Source organism: Schistocerca gregaria, chromosome 2, assembly GCF_023897955.1.
Source record: "Schistocerca gregaria isolate iqSchGreg1 chromosome 2, iqSchGreg1.2, whole genome shotgun sequence".
In the NCBI taxonomy this organism is placed as follows: Eukaryota; Metazoa; Arthropoda; class Insecta; order Orthoptera; family Acrididae; genus Schistocerca; species Schistocerca gregaria.
In genome coordinates this window covers 714,824,773-714,839,540 of record NC_064921.1, presented here as the reverse complement: position 1 = coordinate 714,839,540, position 14,768 = coordinate 714,824,773, and the positions used below count along the sequence as shown (strand labels likewise).

General features: G+C 39.1%; 1 protein-coding gene across 1 annotated transcript in view; it reads left to right on the top strand.

Annotated features, from left to right (window-relative positions):
* The window catches only part of LOC126334843 (dihydrolipoyllysine-residue acetyltransferase component of pyruvate dehydrogenase complex, mitochondrial), a 68,428-nt gene that overhangs the window by 14,438 nt on the left and 39,222 nt on the right, over nucleotides 1–14,768 (top strand). Inside the window, exon 3 of the mRNA XM_049997510.1 lies at nucleotides 6–142. Coding sequence (XP_049853467.1) covers nucleotides 6–142 — 137 coding nt within the window. The remainder of the gene's footprint in view (nucleotides 1–5; nucleotides 143–14,768) is intronic.

The following is a 14,768-nucleotide window of genomic DNA, read 5'->3' as shown; positions in this document are numbered from 1 at the left end:
TCCAGGTGACAAGCTGAATGAAGGAGACTTGCTGGCAGAAATAGAAACTGATAAGGCTACAATGGGATTTGAAACACCAGAGGAGGGCTATCTTGCGAAGATACTTGTACCAGCAGGGACAAAAGATGTGCCTATTGGAAAGGTGATACAGCTGTTTCATATAATTTTGGCTCTGAATCAGTTCTAATAGGTGTCATCACTCTCCGTAGGACACAGAGACTCAGTCATAACGTTTTATCTTACTGTCGTCCATGGGGAAGAATGGAGTGGAAGTGTGTCTAGCAGTTAAGTTTTGTGCCACAACTAGGTTATTTTAAATTGTGGGCCCTCGTAGGCCTCCGATTATTGATGTTTACAATATGAAGTTTAGAAAAAGTGTCTGTAATTTCATTGACTTTTGGCATAAAAGGGAGGAGGATAGCAGATCTGTTCTCTAATTTAAATATTATGTTTTCATTGGGTAACTGGCAGAGGCTGTACTAATAAAACTAGGAAACTTCCAGCAAAGGGTGCCAGGAACGTGTAAGTGTGGTTACACCATGCATAAACAGTGAGATAGACATTTGATGTTTCGAAACTCATAAAGCGTAACAGTTAACAAGCCAAAACAGATAACTTATGACATTTTCCACATTTTTTACACAGAAAGGTTCTGTGCAGCTTCTTGATACTAAAATATATAGTCGGTCTTATTTGAAACCCTCATACCTGTTTTTAATAACTTTACTTATGTCTTGACCACACTTTAATTGTTCAATAACATTACACATTTCAGTATGCCGTCATTTTCAAAGGCGATGTTAGATACATTGTATCACTTAAGCATTCTCAGTCATGAGACAAGTGCAAAGTAAGGTTATTAAAATGGCATCCAAATGGCCACATCATCTCGCAGCATATCATGCAAATTGCACCTCATGTCTCTGTAGATGCATGGTTGGTTTCTGAGTATCCGGCAGCTTGGATGATTTTCAGGAAGATATTAGAATTAGAAAAACGAAGACCTTAGACTTCCTTACTCCATTATGTTACAAACAACTAAATTTGCTACATCTGTTGATGCTCAACATTGTAATTTGAGAACCAAAGGAACATGTGAGACATTGTTTAGTTGTACACAAACTAAGAACTCTACACACATTTTGTCATGATGGCCTCAAGAAATAGCTGAGACCAACAGAAACATTTGAGGAGCTTTATGGAACAGAAGGGGGTTTCTTGGGAACAGTGCATTGCTTCAATGAATGCACATGCAACAGACAACTTTAGACACAATGGACATTCTTTCCTAGCTGGAATACCTGGAGTTTCAGACTGAGGAGGACTTCAAATCAGTCCTTTTTACACAAGTAGAATTACTCATGGCATACCATGCCAAGTATCAGCCTTCAAAAAAATTACTTCATATTGAAATTTAACAGAAAGTACATTCTGTTTTTAAACACCTGACAGAGACGAATAAAAGCCCTTTCACAGACTGGGCTTGAAACAGTGCCCTAGCACTGTATAAAGATATCTCCCAAACCCAGGTACCATACACAACAAATGCTTCACCACCTCCGTGGTTAAAGCAAACAAAGTATCCTGATGACATTTAACAAAATTTGATTAGACAGAATATGATCAGCAGAATATAATCAAGTGACAATTGAGAAGACATGGACATGCTCCCAGAATCATGGATATAGTTTTTCACCTACGAAATTCTGGGGCATGCACCTCAACAGCATTCAGTCTGCCCACCGATACTCTGAATTCAATCTGTCAGAACTGGTAGAAGAATTTAGCTTTTTAGGACTGCTGCTTCACCATGTGCAGCAGTTCAAAATGAAGTGCCCTGCACCTCCTTGAAAACACTGCTTGGGAAGCAAATTGGCAAACTATATTAAAATTTTACCAGCCATTGATTTCCTTATGTGTCAGTAACTCTGTCTGTTTTAGGCCTACTAGACCTTGTGCATCACATTGGGGAATCCTTGTAACTACTTGACTGAACACCTCTAGCGTCCCCTCGTTTGCTTTATCTCTTTCGTGACACTTTTGTTGGAACGAACACTCATTACCGAATCCACAGAACAAAGTATGCTCGCTCTACCTTAAGTCAAAATCAAACAGATAATTAACCACCAATGTCAATAAACTGGACTTCTGCACAAGACATGGTTGTTGTAATTTAATCCAACCCAAAAAAGTCAGTTAAAATAACTGTTCTTAATTATGAATATTACCATACAAAATATTTCATAGTTAGCTTTCCAAAAATTATAGAGTCGTCAAATTTTTGAAGGCAACTACTTACCACCACAAGAATTTATTTTATCAGTATTGTGTTTTACCTTTTCGTACAATATAAGAAACACAGTTATAGAACATGTTTGCTTCCAGAAAAAAACTTTAACTTGATATGGAATCATAATTTCTGCAAAGTGCAATTTATTTAAGTGCAGAAATTTATCAATCTTCACTATTTTCTCAGATCGTTTCTGTCCTAAATTATTCCTTAATTTGGGCCAAATATCTGTGTAGGTGGAAATGATTTTGTCAGTGGATGCAGTGCTGGCAGTGTAAGAGATGAGGCACAAATATAGTTGTTGTAAGAAGGGGTTATTGTTTTGAATAAATTAATCATATGAATTTAAATTGAACTATTTAATCATCAGCACAGAAAGAAACCCAAAAAATCTCACTGAAACCCATAAAAATGTGCTGGGATGAGATTTTAAAAAAATACTGTTTTCTTTCTCAGCCATGGCACAAGTGTCTCCATGTTGAAGTATGTATTCTATCTTTAATTGTATGCTGTTAACATATAGATCAAAACATCTGTGTTAAGCAATGTGTTTCCAGATCCCCAATGTCCGCCTTCTGATGTATGTTTTAAACCATGGAGAACAACAGTGGTTAGGCTAAAAGACATTCACCAAATAAACTTTCTTTCTCTCCCTCTGTAACTTATCTGCCTGTTCCACAGAGAGAGAGAGAGAGAGAGAGAGAGAGAGAGAGAGAGAGAGAGAGAGAGAGAGAGAGATGTGGTATTCACTTGACCTACCTACAGCATAGATTACTTCATGACATGCCATTGCCATAGTTTCTAGATGATGACACACTGAAAGCACTTCACTTTTTCTGTTGTAATAGTTGACTAATGAGGTGGAATTGGAAGGGAGGGAACACCCGTCATTTGTTTTGCCCCATAGAAATGGGAGTCCAAGCTAGGCTCCATTCCAGTCGAGACATCAATCCACAAATCTTACCTCCTTGCACTTGAAATAAATGTAAATAGCCCTTATCACCCAATGACTTCATTTTTTTCCAATGTCAATGCAGAGGGAGGAAAAAAGGAAACTGGAGAATACATCTTTCACACTAGCACTTGTTGTGGAAGATATTTAGGGTACACGCTTCTTCTGCTGCTGCTATCTCTTCATCAGCACATTTTCTCCATCTTATTTTATCAATACTTTCAGTTCACTGATCTCTGTAAGTCACGTCTTGTGACATAACACCTCCTCTTGATCAGACTGTCTACATTACACACAAAACTCTGGCTCATTAAGAAGACAAAGAGATCAATAACCACACTGTTGAGTTTTTCCTAAACCTCATTTGTTGTCATTTAGGCACATACTTTTTGTTCATTCAGGCATGTAGTTCATGGTAACAACAAGTCTTTGCCCCTATTGCAAGGATCAGAAATTTAGCAGCTGCTGGAATATAAAATTGTGCAATCAAAAACACTTTTTCATTTATGAATATTCTGATATAGGTATAGGGCAGTGATGGGATGGTAGAAACTTGCTCTGATAAAAGGACCTGCAAACTTTGGCACACTTATTTTCGTGATTCGTCTTTACTGGTATATGTGAAGTTGTAGTCAAATAAAACAGCTATAAAGACTCAATACTGTTTGGGAAAGGTTGTATCTTCTAGTAGATTTTCCACTTGATCTTGTCAGTATCAATTAAGTCGTTCTTTGGTTTCCTAAAATTTAATCAGGTGACAGCTGTGAAAGTTCGTTTAACTGTGGCATATTTTTTGCCTCCATTTTTGTTCAACTGAACAAGTGCTTTCTCACTCTGACATTCAGAAGATAGCAAATAGAGGTGATATTCATACATCAGTAAGGACAGCACTTACAACAATGGTTTCATCCCAGCCTATGGAACGAAGTTGATGGGCTGCCACAAACTATTCTTTGACAATATATCTTGAAGACATGTTCAAAAATCATTCGTATTGGACACATGCATGTTACATCATTACTTGTTCATCTTCAGAGTAACTCTTCGACCACTGTCCATTAACAACAATTCTATTATGCATTAGAGTTCAATACTAGCTTAGATATATATAATGCCCCACAGTTGTTTCCTGTTTCTTAATACACTGTAAACTGCCACATCTCCAACCAGTCTACAGCAGTTCTTGCATTCAGCTATTTGTGAGTGTTAGAATTTCTGAACTTCATGGTCATTTTTGTGTAATTTGTGAACACAAAACTCGTGTGGTTATACTGATGGTGCCTCATTGGTGCTGAATTGGTAGATAATTCGTCGTCGTGGTCTTCAGCCCTGAGACTGGTTTGATGCAGCTCTCCATGCTACTCTATCCTGTGCAAGCTTCATCATCTCCCAGTACCTACTGCAGCCTACATCCTTCTGAATCTGCTTATTGTATTCATCTCTTGATCTCCCTCTACGATTTTTACCCTCTACGCTTCCCTCCAACACTAAATTTGTGATCCCTTGATGCCTCAGAACATGTCCTACCAACCATTCCCTTCTTCTAGTCAAGTTGTGCCAAAACTCCTCTTCTCCCCAATTCTATTCAATACCTTCTCATTACTTATGTGATCTACCCATCTAATCTTCAGCATTCTTCTGTAGCACCCCATTTTGAAAGCTTCTATTCTCTTCTTGTCCAAACTATTTATCGTCCATGTTTCACTTCCATACATGGCTACACTCCATACAAATACTTTCAGAAACGACTACCTGACACTTAAATCTATACTTGATGTTCACAAATTTCTCTTCTTCATAAACGATTTCCTTGCCATTGCCAGTCTACACTTTATATCCTCCCTACTTCGACCATCATCAGTTATTTTGCTCCCCAAATAGCAATTTTCCTTTACTACTTTAAGTGTATCATTTCCTAATCTTAATTCCCTCAGCATCACCTGATTTAATTCGACTACATTCAGTTATCCTTGTTTTTGCTTTTGTTGATGTTCATCTTATACCCTCCTTTCAAGACACTGTCCATTCCGTTCAACTGCTCTTCCAAGTCCTTTGCTGTCTCTGACAGAATAACAATGTCATCGGCGAACCTCAAAGTTTTTATTTCTTTTCCTTGGATTTTAATACCTACTCCGAATTTTTCTTTTGTTTCCTTTACTGCTTGCTCAATATACAGATTGAATAACATCAGGGAGAGACTACAACCCTGTCTTACTCCCTTCCCAACGACTGCTTCCCTTTCATGTCCCTCGACTCTTATAACTGCCATCTGGCTTCTGTACAAATTGTAAATAGCCTTTTGCTCCCTGTATTTTACATCTTTCCACCTTTAGAATTTTAAAGAGATTATTCCAGTCAACATTGTCAAAAGCTTTCTCTAAGTCTACAAATACTAGAAACGTAGGTTTGCCTTTCCTTAATCTTTCTTCTAAGATAAGTCGTAAGGTCAGTATTGCCTCATGTGTTCCAGTATTTCTACGGAATCCAAACTGATCTTCCCCGAGGTCGGCTTTCACTAGTTTTTCCATTCGTATTAGTACTTTGCAGCTGTGGCTTATTATACTGATTGTATGGTAATTTTCACATCTGTCAATGCCTGTTTTCTTTGGGATTGGAATTATTATATTCTTCTTGAAGTCTGAGGGTATTTCGCCTGTCTCGTACATCTTTATCACCAGATGGTAGAGTTGTCAGGACCGGCTCTCCCAAGGCCATCAGTAGTTCTAATGGAATGTTGTCTACTCCTGTGGCCTTGTTTCGACTTAGGTCTTTCAGTGCTCTGTCAAACTCTTCACTCAGTATCGTATCTCCCATTTCATCTTCATCTTCATCCTCTTCCATTTCCATAATAATGTCCTCAAGAACATCGCCTCTGTATAGATCCTCTATATACTCCTTCCACCTTTCTGCTTTCCCTTCTTTGCTGGTAGATAATTGGGCCCATTAAATGAAGAAAGTTACTATTACAAACGGAATGATCAAATCGGCTGAATTCATGAACAAACGTGGAACTGTCCAGTACATAGTTACGGAACATGCTCTAAATCAGGTGTCCATAATTTCAACTTATGTGGACTGTTGGAAGAAGGGTGTTTTTGAGCTGCACGTAATGTGCCCAATACTAACAATAAACACTGAGAAAGGGACAATCATAGGTACAGTTAACATATTTAAGTAATTCAGAATTTATTACTTTGATTCCTTTTTCTAAAAAAGCTAGAGGAATTACTTTGTTATTTTATATGTGAGATTTCATTAATAATTTTATATACAGGGAGTCACTAACTATTGCCACCTAGAGTAACTCCGAAAGTATGATAGTAGCTGAAAAGTTTGTGGGACAAATGTTGCAGCGGACAACGGGGGCCCTAATATGACATTGGTATTTTGTTGCTTGGTGGGGTTGCGTTGGAGATATGAAGGTCAACTTTTTAAATGGGATGCTATAGTTTGGTACTTATTTCCTGATAGCAGCTGTCAAGACGAATCCAATTATGTGTAACAGTAAGGTCTTTGAAGGTCGCAAAGGTGGCATGAGAGTGCGTTTACAGAAGGTATTCGAAGTGGTGACCATTGGTATCAGTGCAGTGCTGCAATCTTCCTATCATGGATGGATTGGTATTCCTTATCGCGTTGGTACCTATTGAAGCATGCGTCTTGACAATTCTCTCTCATATATCGTGCAAATATTAAATATTTGCCAAATACAGCGTATTCATCTGGTGTGACGTTGACATGTAAACACCATTCAATGGTTGCGCACTAAAACACTAATAGGAACGGTAAGACAAGTATCGTCGAATCAAGGGAATGTGAATGATTTATTCTTTCAAAGAACAATTCAATATGCTTCTCATTTATGGAGAGTGCCAACGAAATTCAGTGAGAGCTAGAGCCTTATATGCTGAAAAATATTCTCAACATACTCACCCTACAATTGTGCATTTAAATATGTGTTTGATAAATTGAGAACAACTGGATCTTTAACGCATCAGAAACATATCTGACAAAGGAAAGTTACTAACGGGGAAATGGAAATTGGTACTCTTGCCATTGTGGTTAGAGATTCTTGCATTAGTTCGCAGCAAATCACAGTGGAACCTGACATGAGCCCAAGTAGCATTGTTCATGTTCTGCCTCACCATAAATATCGCCCTTACCATATCAGTCTCCACCAAGAATTAACTGGCATGGATTGTATGCATCACATTGAATTCTGCCGATGAGCTCAACTTCAGATTCAGAGGGACGACACATTGATTAATTTGATTTTATTTGCTGATGAGGCTACATTCAGGAACCATGGAAATGTTAATTTTCATAGCATGCGTTATTAGGCATCTGAAAACCCTTGTTGGCTGCGACAAGTTGTACACCAAAAAACGTAGTCAGTGAATGTGTGGTGTGGGATTCTCGAGGGCAGAATCGTAGACCCTGTTGTCATCGAAGGAAATCTTAATGTTAGGAAGTACATCACATTCCTGCAGGAAACATTAGGTCAGATATTGGAAGAAATACCCTTAGAAACAAGGAACAGAATGTGGTATCAACACGATGGGTGTCCAGCACATTTTTCGCTGATGCACATGAGTTGCAGAAAGAATTCCCAAATTGTTGGACTGGACGTGGAGGAGATGTGTCGTGGCTGGCTTGTTTGCCAGACTTGATGCCTCTGGATTTTTTTTCTTTTGGTGGTGATTTCGCGATTACTAAATGATCCTGTAACAAAGTGTGCTGATCTCCGTTGGATATTCCCTATCTCTTCCATGAACCATATCTGGTATGGATCCCACACTGGTGAGCAGTATTCAAGCAGTGGGCGAACAAGCATACTGTAACCTACTTCCTTTGTTTTCAGATTGCATTTCGTTAGGATTCTTCCAATGAATCGCTCATTGGATTCATCTCAATAGCCATTACCAGAAAATAAGTACCAAAATATGGCATCCCATTTAAAAAACATAGCTGACCTTCATATTTCTGAAGCGACCCCATCTAGCAACAAGAAACCATCATATTATAGACCCCATTGCCCCATGCAACATTTGTCCCACAAACTTTTCAGCTACTATCATACTTTCGTAGTTATTCTAAATGGCAATAATTAGTGACTCATTTTAAGTAATTACAAATCATAGAATTAATATGCTGTTTTAATTACAGTACTTACAGAATTATGCTAGTTTTAAATAGCAAACATTGGCAATAATGGTAATCTGTGTGAATATTTCTAACTTTTATCATAATATAGTAACCGGAACTACACTGAAAAAGATTCTTTATTGCAATTGAACAGATATTACACAGAATTCCCTTGTATTTCCATAAATTAATTTCATTATATATCTCTAAATCTCTAGTTTCACTGTTGCAACTTAATTAGTCATAAGATAACAGAGCAGCACATCTGATGGATTGGTTGGTTATTAGAATGAGACACTTGAGCGGTCTAGGTATAGCATAGTATGGGTGGTATTGTTAAGTACAGGAAGGACCAATAAGAGAGTAGCATTGTGTGGTGTGAGTTTCAGACTGAAAATATTCAATTTATCACAACTTTGCAGAAGATAAGGTAATCAATTAATTTTTACTGGTCATGTGATAGGTGCTCACTTGTCACATTGATACTTGCTTTGAGCTGCATGCAGCTTGTGGGTCACAGGTTGGACACCCCTGCTCCAAACCATGATTAGAAACATGAAGGCCTGCTTACACCGCATTGGCAATTTGAAATTTCTGCGAGACAAGTGATAGGAGCCAGGCACTAGCAAATCATTATTACTTAAAAAGTGTTATGCATAGGTACATGCAGGGCCTTGCAAGATGTAGGTGGCTGTATGCTGGAAACATTGCTTCCTCCCAGTGCAATATCCCCTTCATAAAATTATTATATTAGAGCTGTAGTTAACCCAAATTCCAGAGATGGGAATTATTCTCCTACATACATTATCTACTCATCCTGTCCTGGACTTAGCCTCCATTAGCTTAGCCCTTCCTCTGTAGATGTTGTACGTAAGAACTGTGCATGTCAGGATGGTATCAGGTGGGCATCTGAGTGTGTTTTTCTTACACATAAAAAAAGAAATGTCAGGATTCAGGGAAAAAATGGGTTTTATTCCCAAGACCCACCACTAAGGGATACAAAGTGGCTACAGCCACAGAGTGAACCACATGTGGTACGGAAAGAGCATTTCACCCTCAATAGGAAGGATTTGTGGATATGTCCAGAGGGTAAGAAAGCTGGCAGGCAAGAGAGACATGCACTGTTCTGGCCGTTACCTTGCCAACCCTCTTGCGAACCTCATGTGACGGCACCCACTTGTCCCATTGGTGGGTTTGTGGCAAAAAGATGGCAAGTCTCTCAGCAGTACAATGACGGCGTCCTTGGCACAATGTAATAGTGTGGGAGCCAGTCAGACGTACTGCAGAGTAGTTTACATAACTGCTCACGGCACTGCCTGAGGCCAAGTTAAAATGATGGGAGTAGAATACAATAAAAAAATTTTTACCATTATTACCCGTTACCATCTAAAATTCCTTCCCCTTTCCAAGAGAGCTGGTTATGGGTCTGTGGTCATTACAATTTCTGATACTGATCACTCTTAATGACCACTTCAAAACACAGTGCTTTTCTTTTGATGTACCTGGAAGGCGATGAACATTTGGTGTTTTTTTACTTAAAAGGGGTCTTAAAACTAATGGAGGCTTAACTTCTCATTTTAAAAAATTGATCATGAAATATGCAATAGGGGCAGGGGGTACAAAGTTTGTGTTTCTACTTTATAGTTTCATTATTCATTGGTGTCACTTGAGTCCTTCATAATTGGACGTATCTGGTAATATAATGTCTTTTTCTGCACACTTTGCGAAGACATCAGAGTCAGTGCAACAGCCGGTAGTCGACCGTGTACATGGAGCCAAGGCAGTGGCAGGTGCAGTGGCAGTGGCCAGCTGGGCTGTAACTGAGCTGAAGTTCATTGTCACCTGGGCACCATAATACAGACCTAGAGTCGAGATGATTAGAGGGCCGGCTGGCCGTATGGGAGCGTGTCGAGCTCCAGCAACTGGAACACTCGCAGGCGGGAATAGCATCAATGGAGGCTCAAGTGACTCACAATAAACAGGGGTAAACTAACAGTAAGTGAGAGGAACGAATACAGAATGAGCCTGTAAGAGGCATAATTGGCAATTGATCAAACTAGGTATCAAGCATTTTTATTACAAATAGATAGATTGTTTTTACTCTTGGTATCGAAAAACTACTTTTCCATAAAGTTTTTTTAACAGATTTGCATAAAATTTGAGTAGACAGTTACATGAAACACTATATATTAACTTATTGGGAGGGCCATTTCTGTGAAGTAGTGACTCATCTGACATTATCCACGGTATTCACTGTCTGAATGGGAATGTATTACAACCTGTATTGGTGGCTCGCGGGGTTTACAGTAGCCATATGTATAGCAAATCCATGCAAAGAAGCCGTTGACTAGTAGAATTACACACACAGATATAACATTTGAAATGGCCACTCGTTTGGAATAATTCTGAGTATGCCATTCAGCAATTTGTATGGTAGTAAACTTAGCAATGAAGGAACACAATTTTGTGACAACCGACAAGCAATGAAGTTGTATTCCTATCCCTTGAGTTTAGGCATGCATTACTGAAATGTGAAACACTCGACATTTTTGTAAGGCATTTCTTTTATTAGGACACTGTTGATGCCTTATGGCAAGACCTGAGTAAGCGAGTTGGATCTCTGCAAAAAGAGAGGAGCAATACCTTGGTATAATGGGCTGGAAAAGAATGCATTAGTCTTGGTACTGTTGGAGAGATTAGCTCCAATCAATCCAGCTAGATCCTCAATTACAGAAGAAAGCAATTCAGAATATGCTTGACAGCTTGGCAATAGGGTAAGCAATGAAAGTGAGAGGGTCAAAAAAATTAACTGCAGCAGCATGCTGTAGTGGGTGCTGACTGGCAATTCCAGGAGAACAGATGCATATGCACCGTGCCCCATCAGTAGCATAAATAAACATGTCATCAGAATCAATCAAAGCTTACTCGATCTACCGTAGAAATCAGTGGGTGTATAAGTTTCATGTCAATCGATAGACTATGTGTTTCGGCGTTTCTGTTTGCCTAAAGTCACAATAGCATGGCCACTAAGCAAGAACTTGGCAAGTCAGTGTGCCGTATTTTGACATACGTGACAGAGCTTGTGGTATCACCAAGACAATGATTCTGAATGTATTTTTGTGGAGGTATCTGCTAGTGGTTCTCATGGGCTAATCTTTTGCTATCTCCCATTTTACTGGGGATTGCTACTGTACCTTAATTGTTGAAGTAACATGCATTATGGCGCCCACACTGTGCTTGGATTCAGCACCAAAAGTATATTTTGTGTAAAGTGCACTGCATGCATGTCTCAGTGAAAGCAAATAAATTTACAGTATTTAGATAAGGAGGTATGTCCTAGCTTTTGGGATGTTTCCCTAAATTGCCATTTTCAAATGAACAAAGTTACAATAATGTGTAGTATCTATATGTGCTATTTCCCCACAGCTCAGTTTGAGTGCCCCCTAATTGCACTCAACATTTTTATATCTGATATAATAAAAATACACTTCAAAGTAGGGAGGCAAGCTTAGAGTGAGGGGGGGGGGGGGGAGGGGAGACTATCAGATAAAATACATAATAAAATAGACATGCAGACAGAGCTCAAAAACCTTACACTGAAGACAATAAGCATTTTCAAGTATTTTTTCAGTAATAACTGGAGCAGGACCTGTTGATGAACTTTTCTCTCAATATCTCTGCCATCATGTATTTCTGCTTATAAGCTAAACTAAACTCCGTCCAAACAGGCCTTGGAAGGCCAAACTATACCGACCAGCCGCCGTGTCATCCTCAGCCCACAGGTGTCACTGGATGAAGATATGGAGGGTCATGTGATCAGCACACCACTCTCCTAGCCGTACATCAGTTTTAAGAGACCGGAGCCACTACTTCTCTATCAAGTAGCACCTTAGTTTGTCTCACAAGGGCTGATTGCACCCCGCTTGCCAACAGCCCTCGGCAGAGCAGGGGTGGTGTATTCATTTATGATCTCATATCAATATGTGTTTTGTTTCTTTGTGCTTGTACTCTTTATTACTGCAAGTCATCATCGATGGCCTTTGCGGTAATGTATTCAACCTACCTGCGATATCTTTTGAATTGTTGTGCTGCACTGGATATTCTTGCAGGTGGTGGCAGTTGATTTTCCAGAGACGAACGTACCTTGAAGTCTGAAAACTGCAAGTCGACATTGTAAATCATTAAAAGTAGCTTGAAGTGTGGTTTTTTTAGGTATTTTTTGAGAACACGTATAACTGTGTCAATCAATAAGCTATTTTGATGTGCAAAGGGGAGATTGTGGCTGTATTCCAAAGTTTTCTGACTGTGTTATGTAAAGGTGCTGGATGGTGCAGCTAAGTGAGGCTCGGCATGGTTTCTGTGGCACAATACGAGTGGTATGTGCTGTAATCAGCAGGATCCAGTGTTGTGGTGGTGGCAAGCATACTTTTGGAGTGTGAGCTGCTTGTCCTGTGTCTTCATGGTGAAACAATACTCACACAGCTGAAACACGTTCGAAAATGTACCTGGCTCGTTGGCACAGTGGTAGACTCAATATCAGATTGTAATACTCAGTAGTTTTCTGTTATCGTTACATAAACAAAGAACGAAATTCACTTCAATTAAGTTTTGTGATGTAAGGATGCTACTGGAAGTACTGCAGATTGATAATCTGGTTACGCATAGTCACTTTCAGATGCTGAAGTTCTCATACCTTGTTTGCAGCTACAAAATAAATGGCAATTCTTGCCTTAATTTGAGTGAAGCATTACTGAACACGATCGGTAATTGCTTCTCTCTCTCTCTCTCTCTCTCTCTCTCTCTCTCTCTCTCTCTCTCTCACACACACACACAGACAGACAGACAGACAGAGAGAGAGAGAGAGAGAGAGAGAGAGAGAGAGAGAGAGAGTCCTTAATGTAAAATGTGGGCCTCCGTTAATAACTCCTGATACAGTGACAGATAAGAGAGCCAAATCTGCCAGGAAGTGTTAACTGAAATTTTTAATGGGGCTGGTAGGCTTGTGTTTGCTCAGAACTACGTCCATTATGGTTCTGCTTCTTCAATCACAACAGAGTCAGGTCGTGTGAGAAACTAGAAATATTTTCCTTTACCCAAAGAAAGCTATTAGGTTTAGCTTGCCTGCTAGGATTGGTATGGTGGATAGTGCAGAATGGTTTCATGTGAGCTCTGAGCAGTCTAATATTGGACTTTGTTTAACCATTAGAAAAGTGCATAACTGTTTATTTGATAACAGGTTTTATGTTTTAACGTTACATTTCAATAATTCTTTGTCAATTTGGGATAGAGTGAGTGTTTTATGAAGGAGACTAATCTTCCGGTGTACTCTAGTTAGTGCAAAATGCATGTTTGTAGGTCATAAACGTTGCCGGACAGCTGCCTGCCATATTTCGTCAGAGCGATGGCCGCCGCTTGTTGCTATAAGTGGTGGGGAGCTGGTGCGTACACAAACCTCTGCCCACAGACAACAATGTGCTGTCACTCGTTATAGTGGCTAAGCTTTTCCAATTATAACTTGTGAATATTTCCTATCAGGAGGAAGCAAAGATGTTTATCAGGCAATCGGTGAATGATCATGTGGTGTAGAAATCTTTAGGGTCGTGCCTGTGGCCCTGTTGCATCTAAGGTGTCAAGAGTAAGCTTATCTATTAGTTTCTTGGTTTATAATAAATTTTCTTTGCTATTAGATAGTAATTAACAATCTTGAACCTGAGTCAGATTGAATTACTGTCTCAGAGTGCAAAATCTGAGGGTAAAATAACAGTCATGGCTTTGTTTTAAAAGTGGGCTTCTAACTCAACTCGTGTAAGTGTCAAGTACTGCATAGAAGTTAGCTGTGTTAGTGAACCATTTCGTCGTTGTGTAAGTAACATCGTGTGACATCAGAAGTAATGGCAGTGGGTAACGTATTACATTTGTATTACACTCTTAATAGACATGCATAGCATTTTGCTCATGGCAATATAAATAATTGACTGAGAAAATATCTCGTAATACTTGTTAAGAAATAGAATTTCGCTACACATGAAGAAGAAATGAAACAGTTGTGTACCATTAATAGCTGTTTCTTGCAAGTGCAGAATTTTATCTACTCTTCTATTTTTACTTTAACTGCCCTCTTCCCCCACCCCATATTATTTTTGTTCCTAGCACTCTTTCTTTGTAGTCTTTAGCTGCATTATACTTCCTAATTTTTATTTTCCTTTCTTCTGTCATTTTTGATCTGATGTACTTATACCTCTTCCTTTTTCTGATGCCTTTTCATTTACTTTTGTCTCCCTTTCTTTGCACAGCAACTGGGGTTCTTTCAACATCCTGAGTGACTTTCACCTTTTTTTCCATCTTGACAAATCAATCATCCTTTCATCTCTAGTGAAGGGAAAT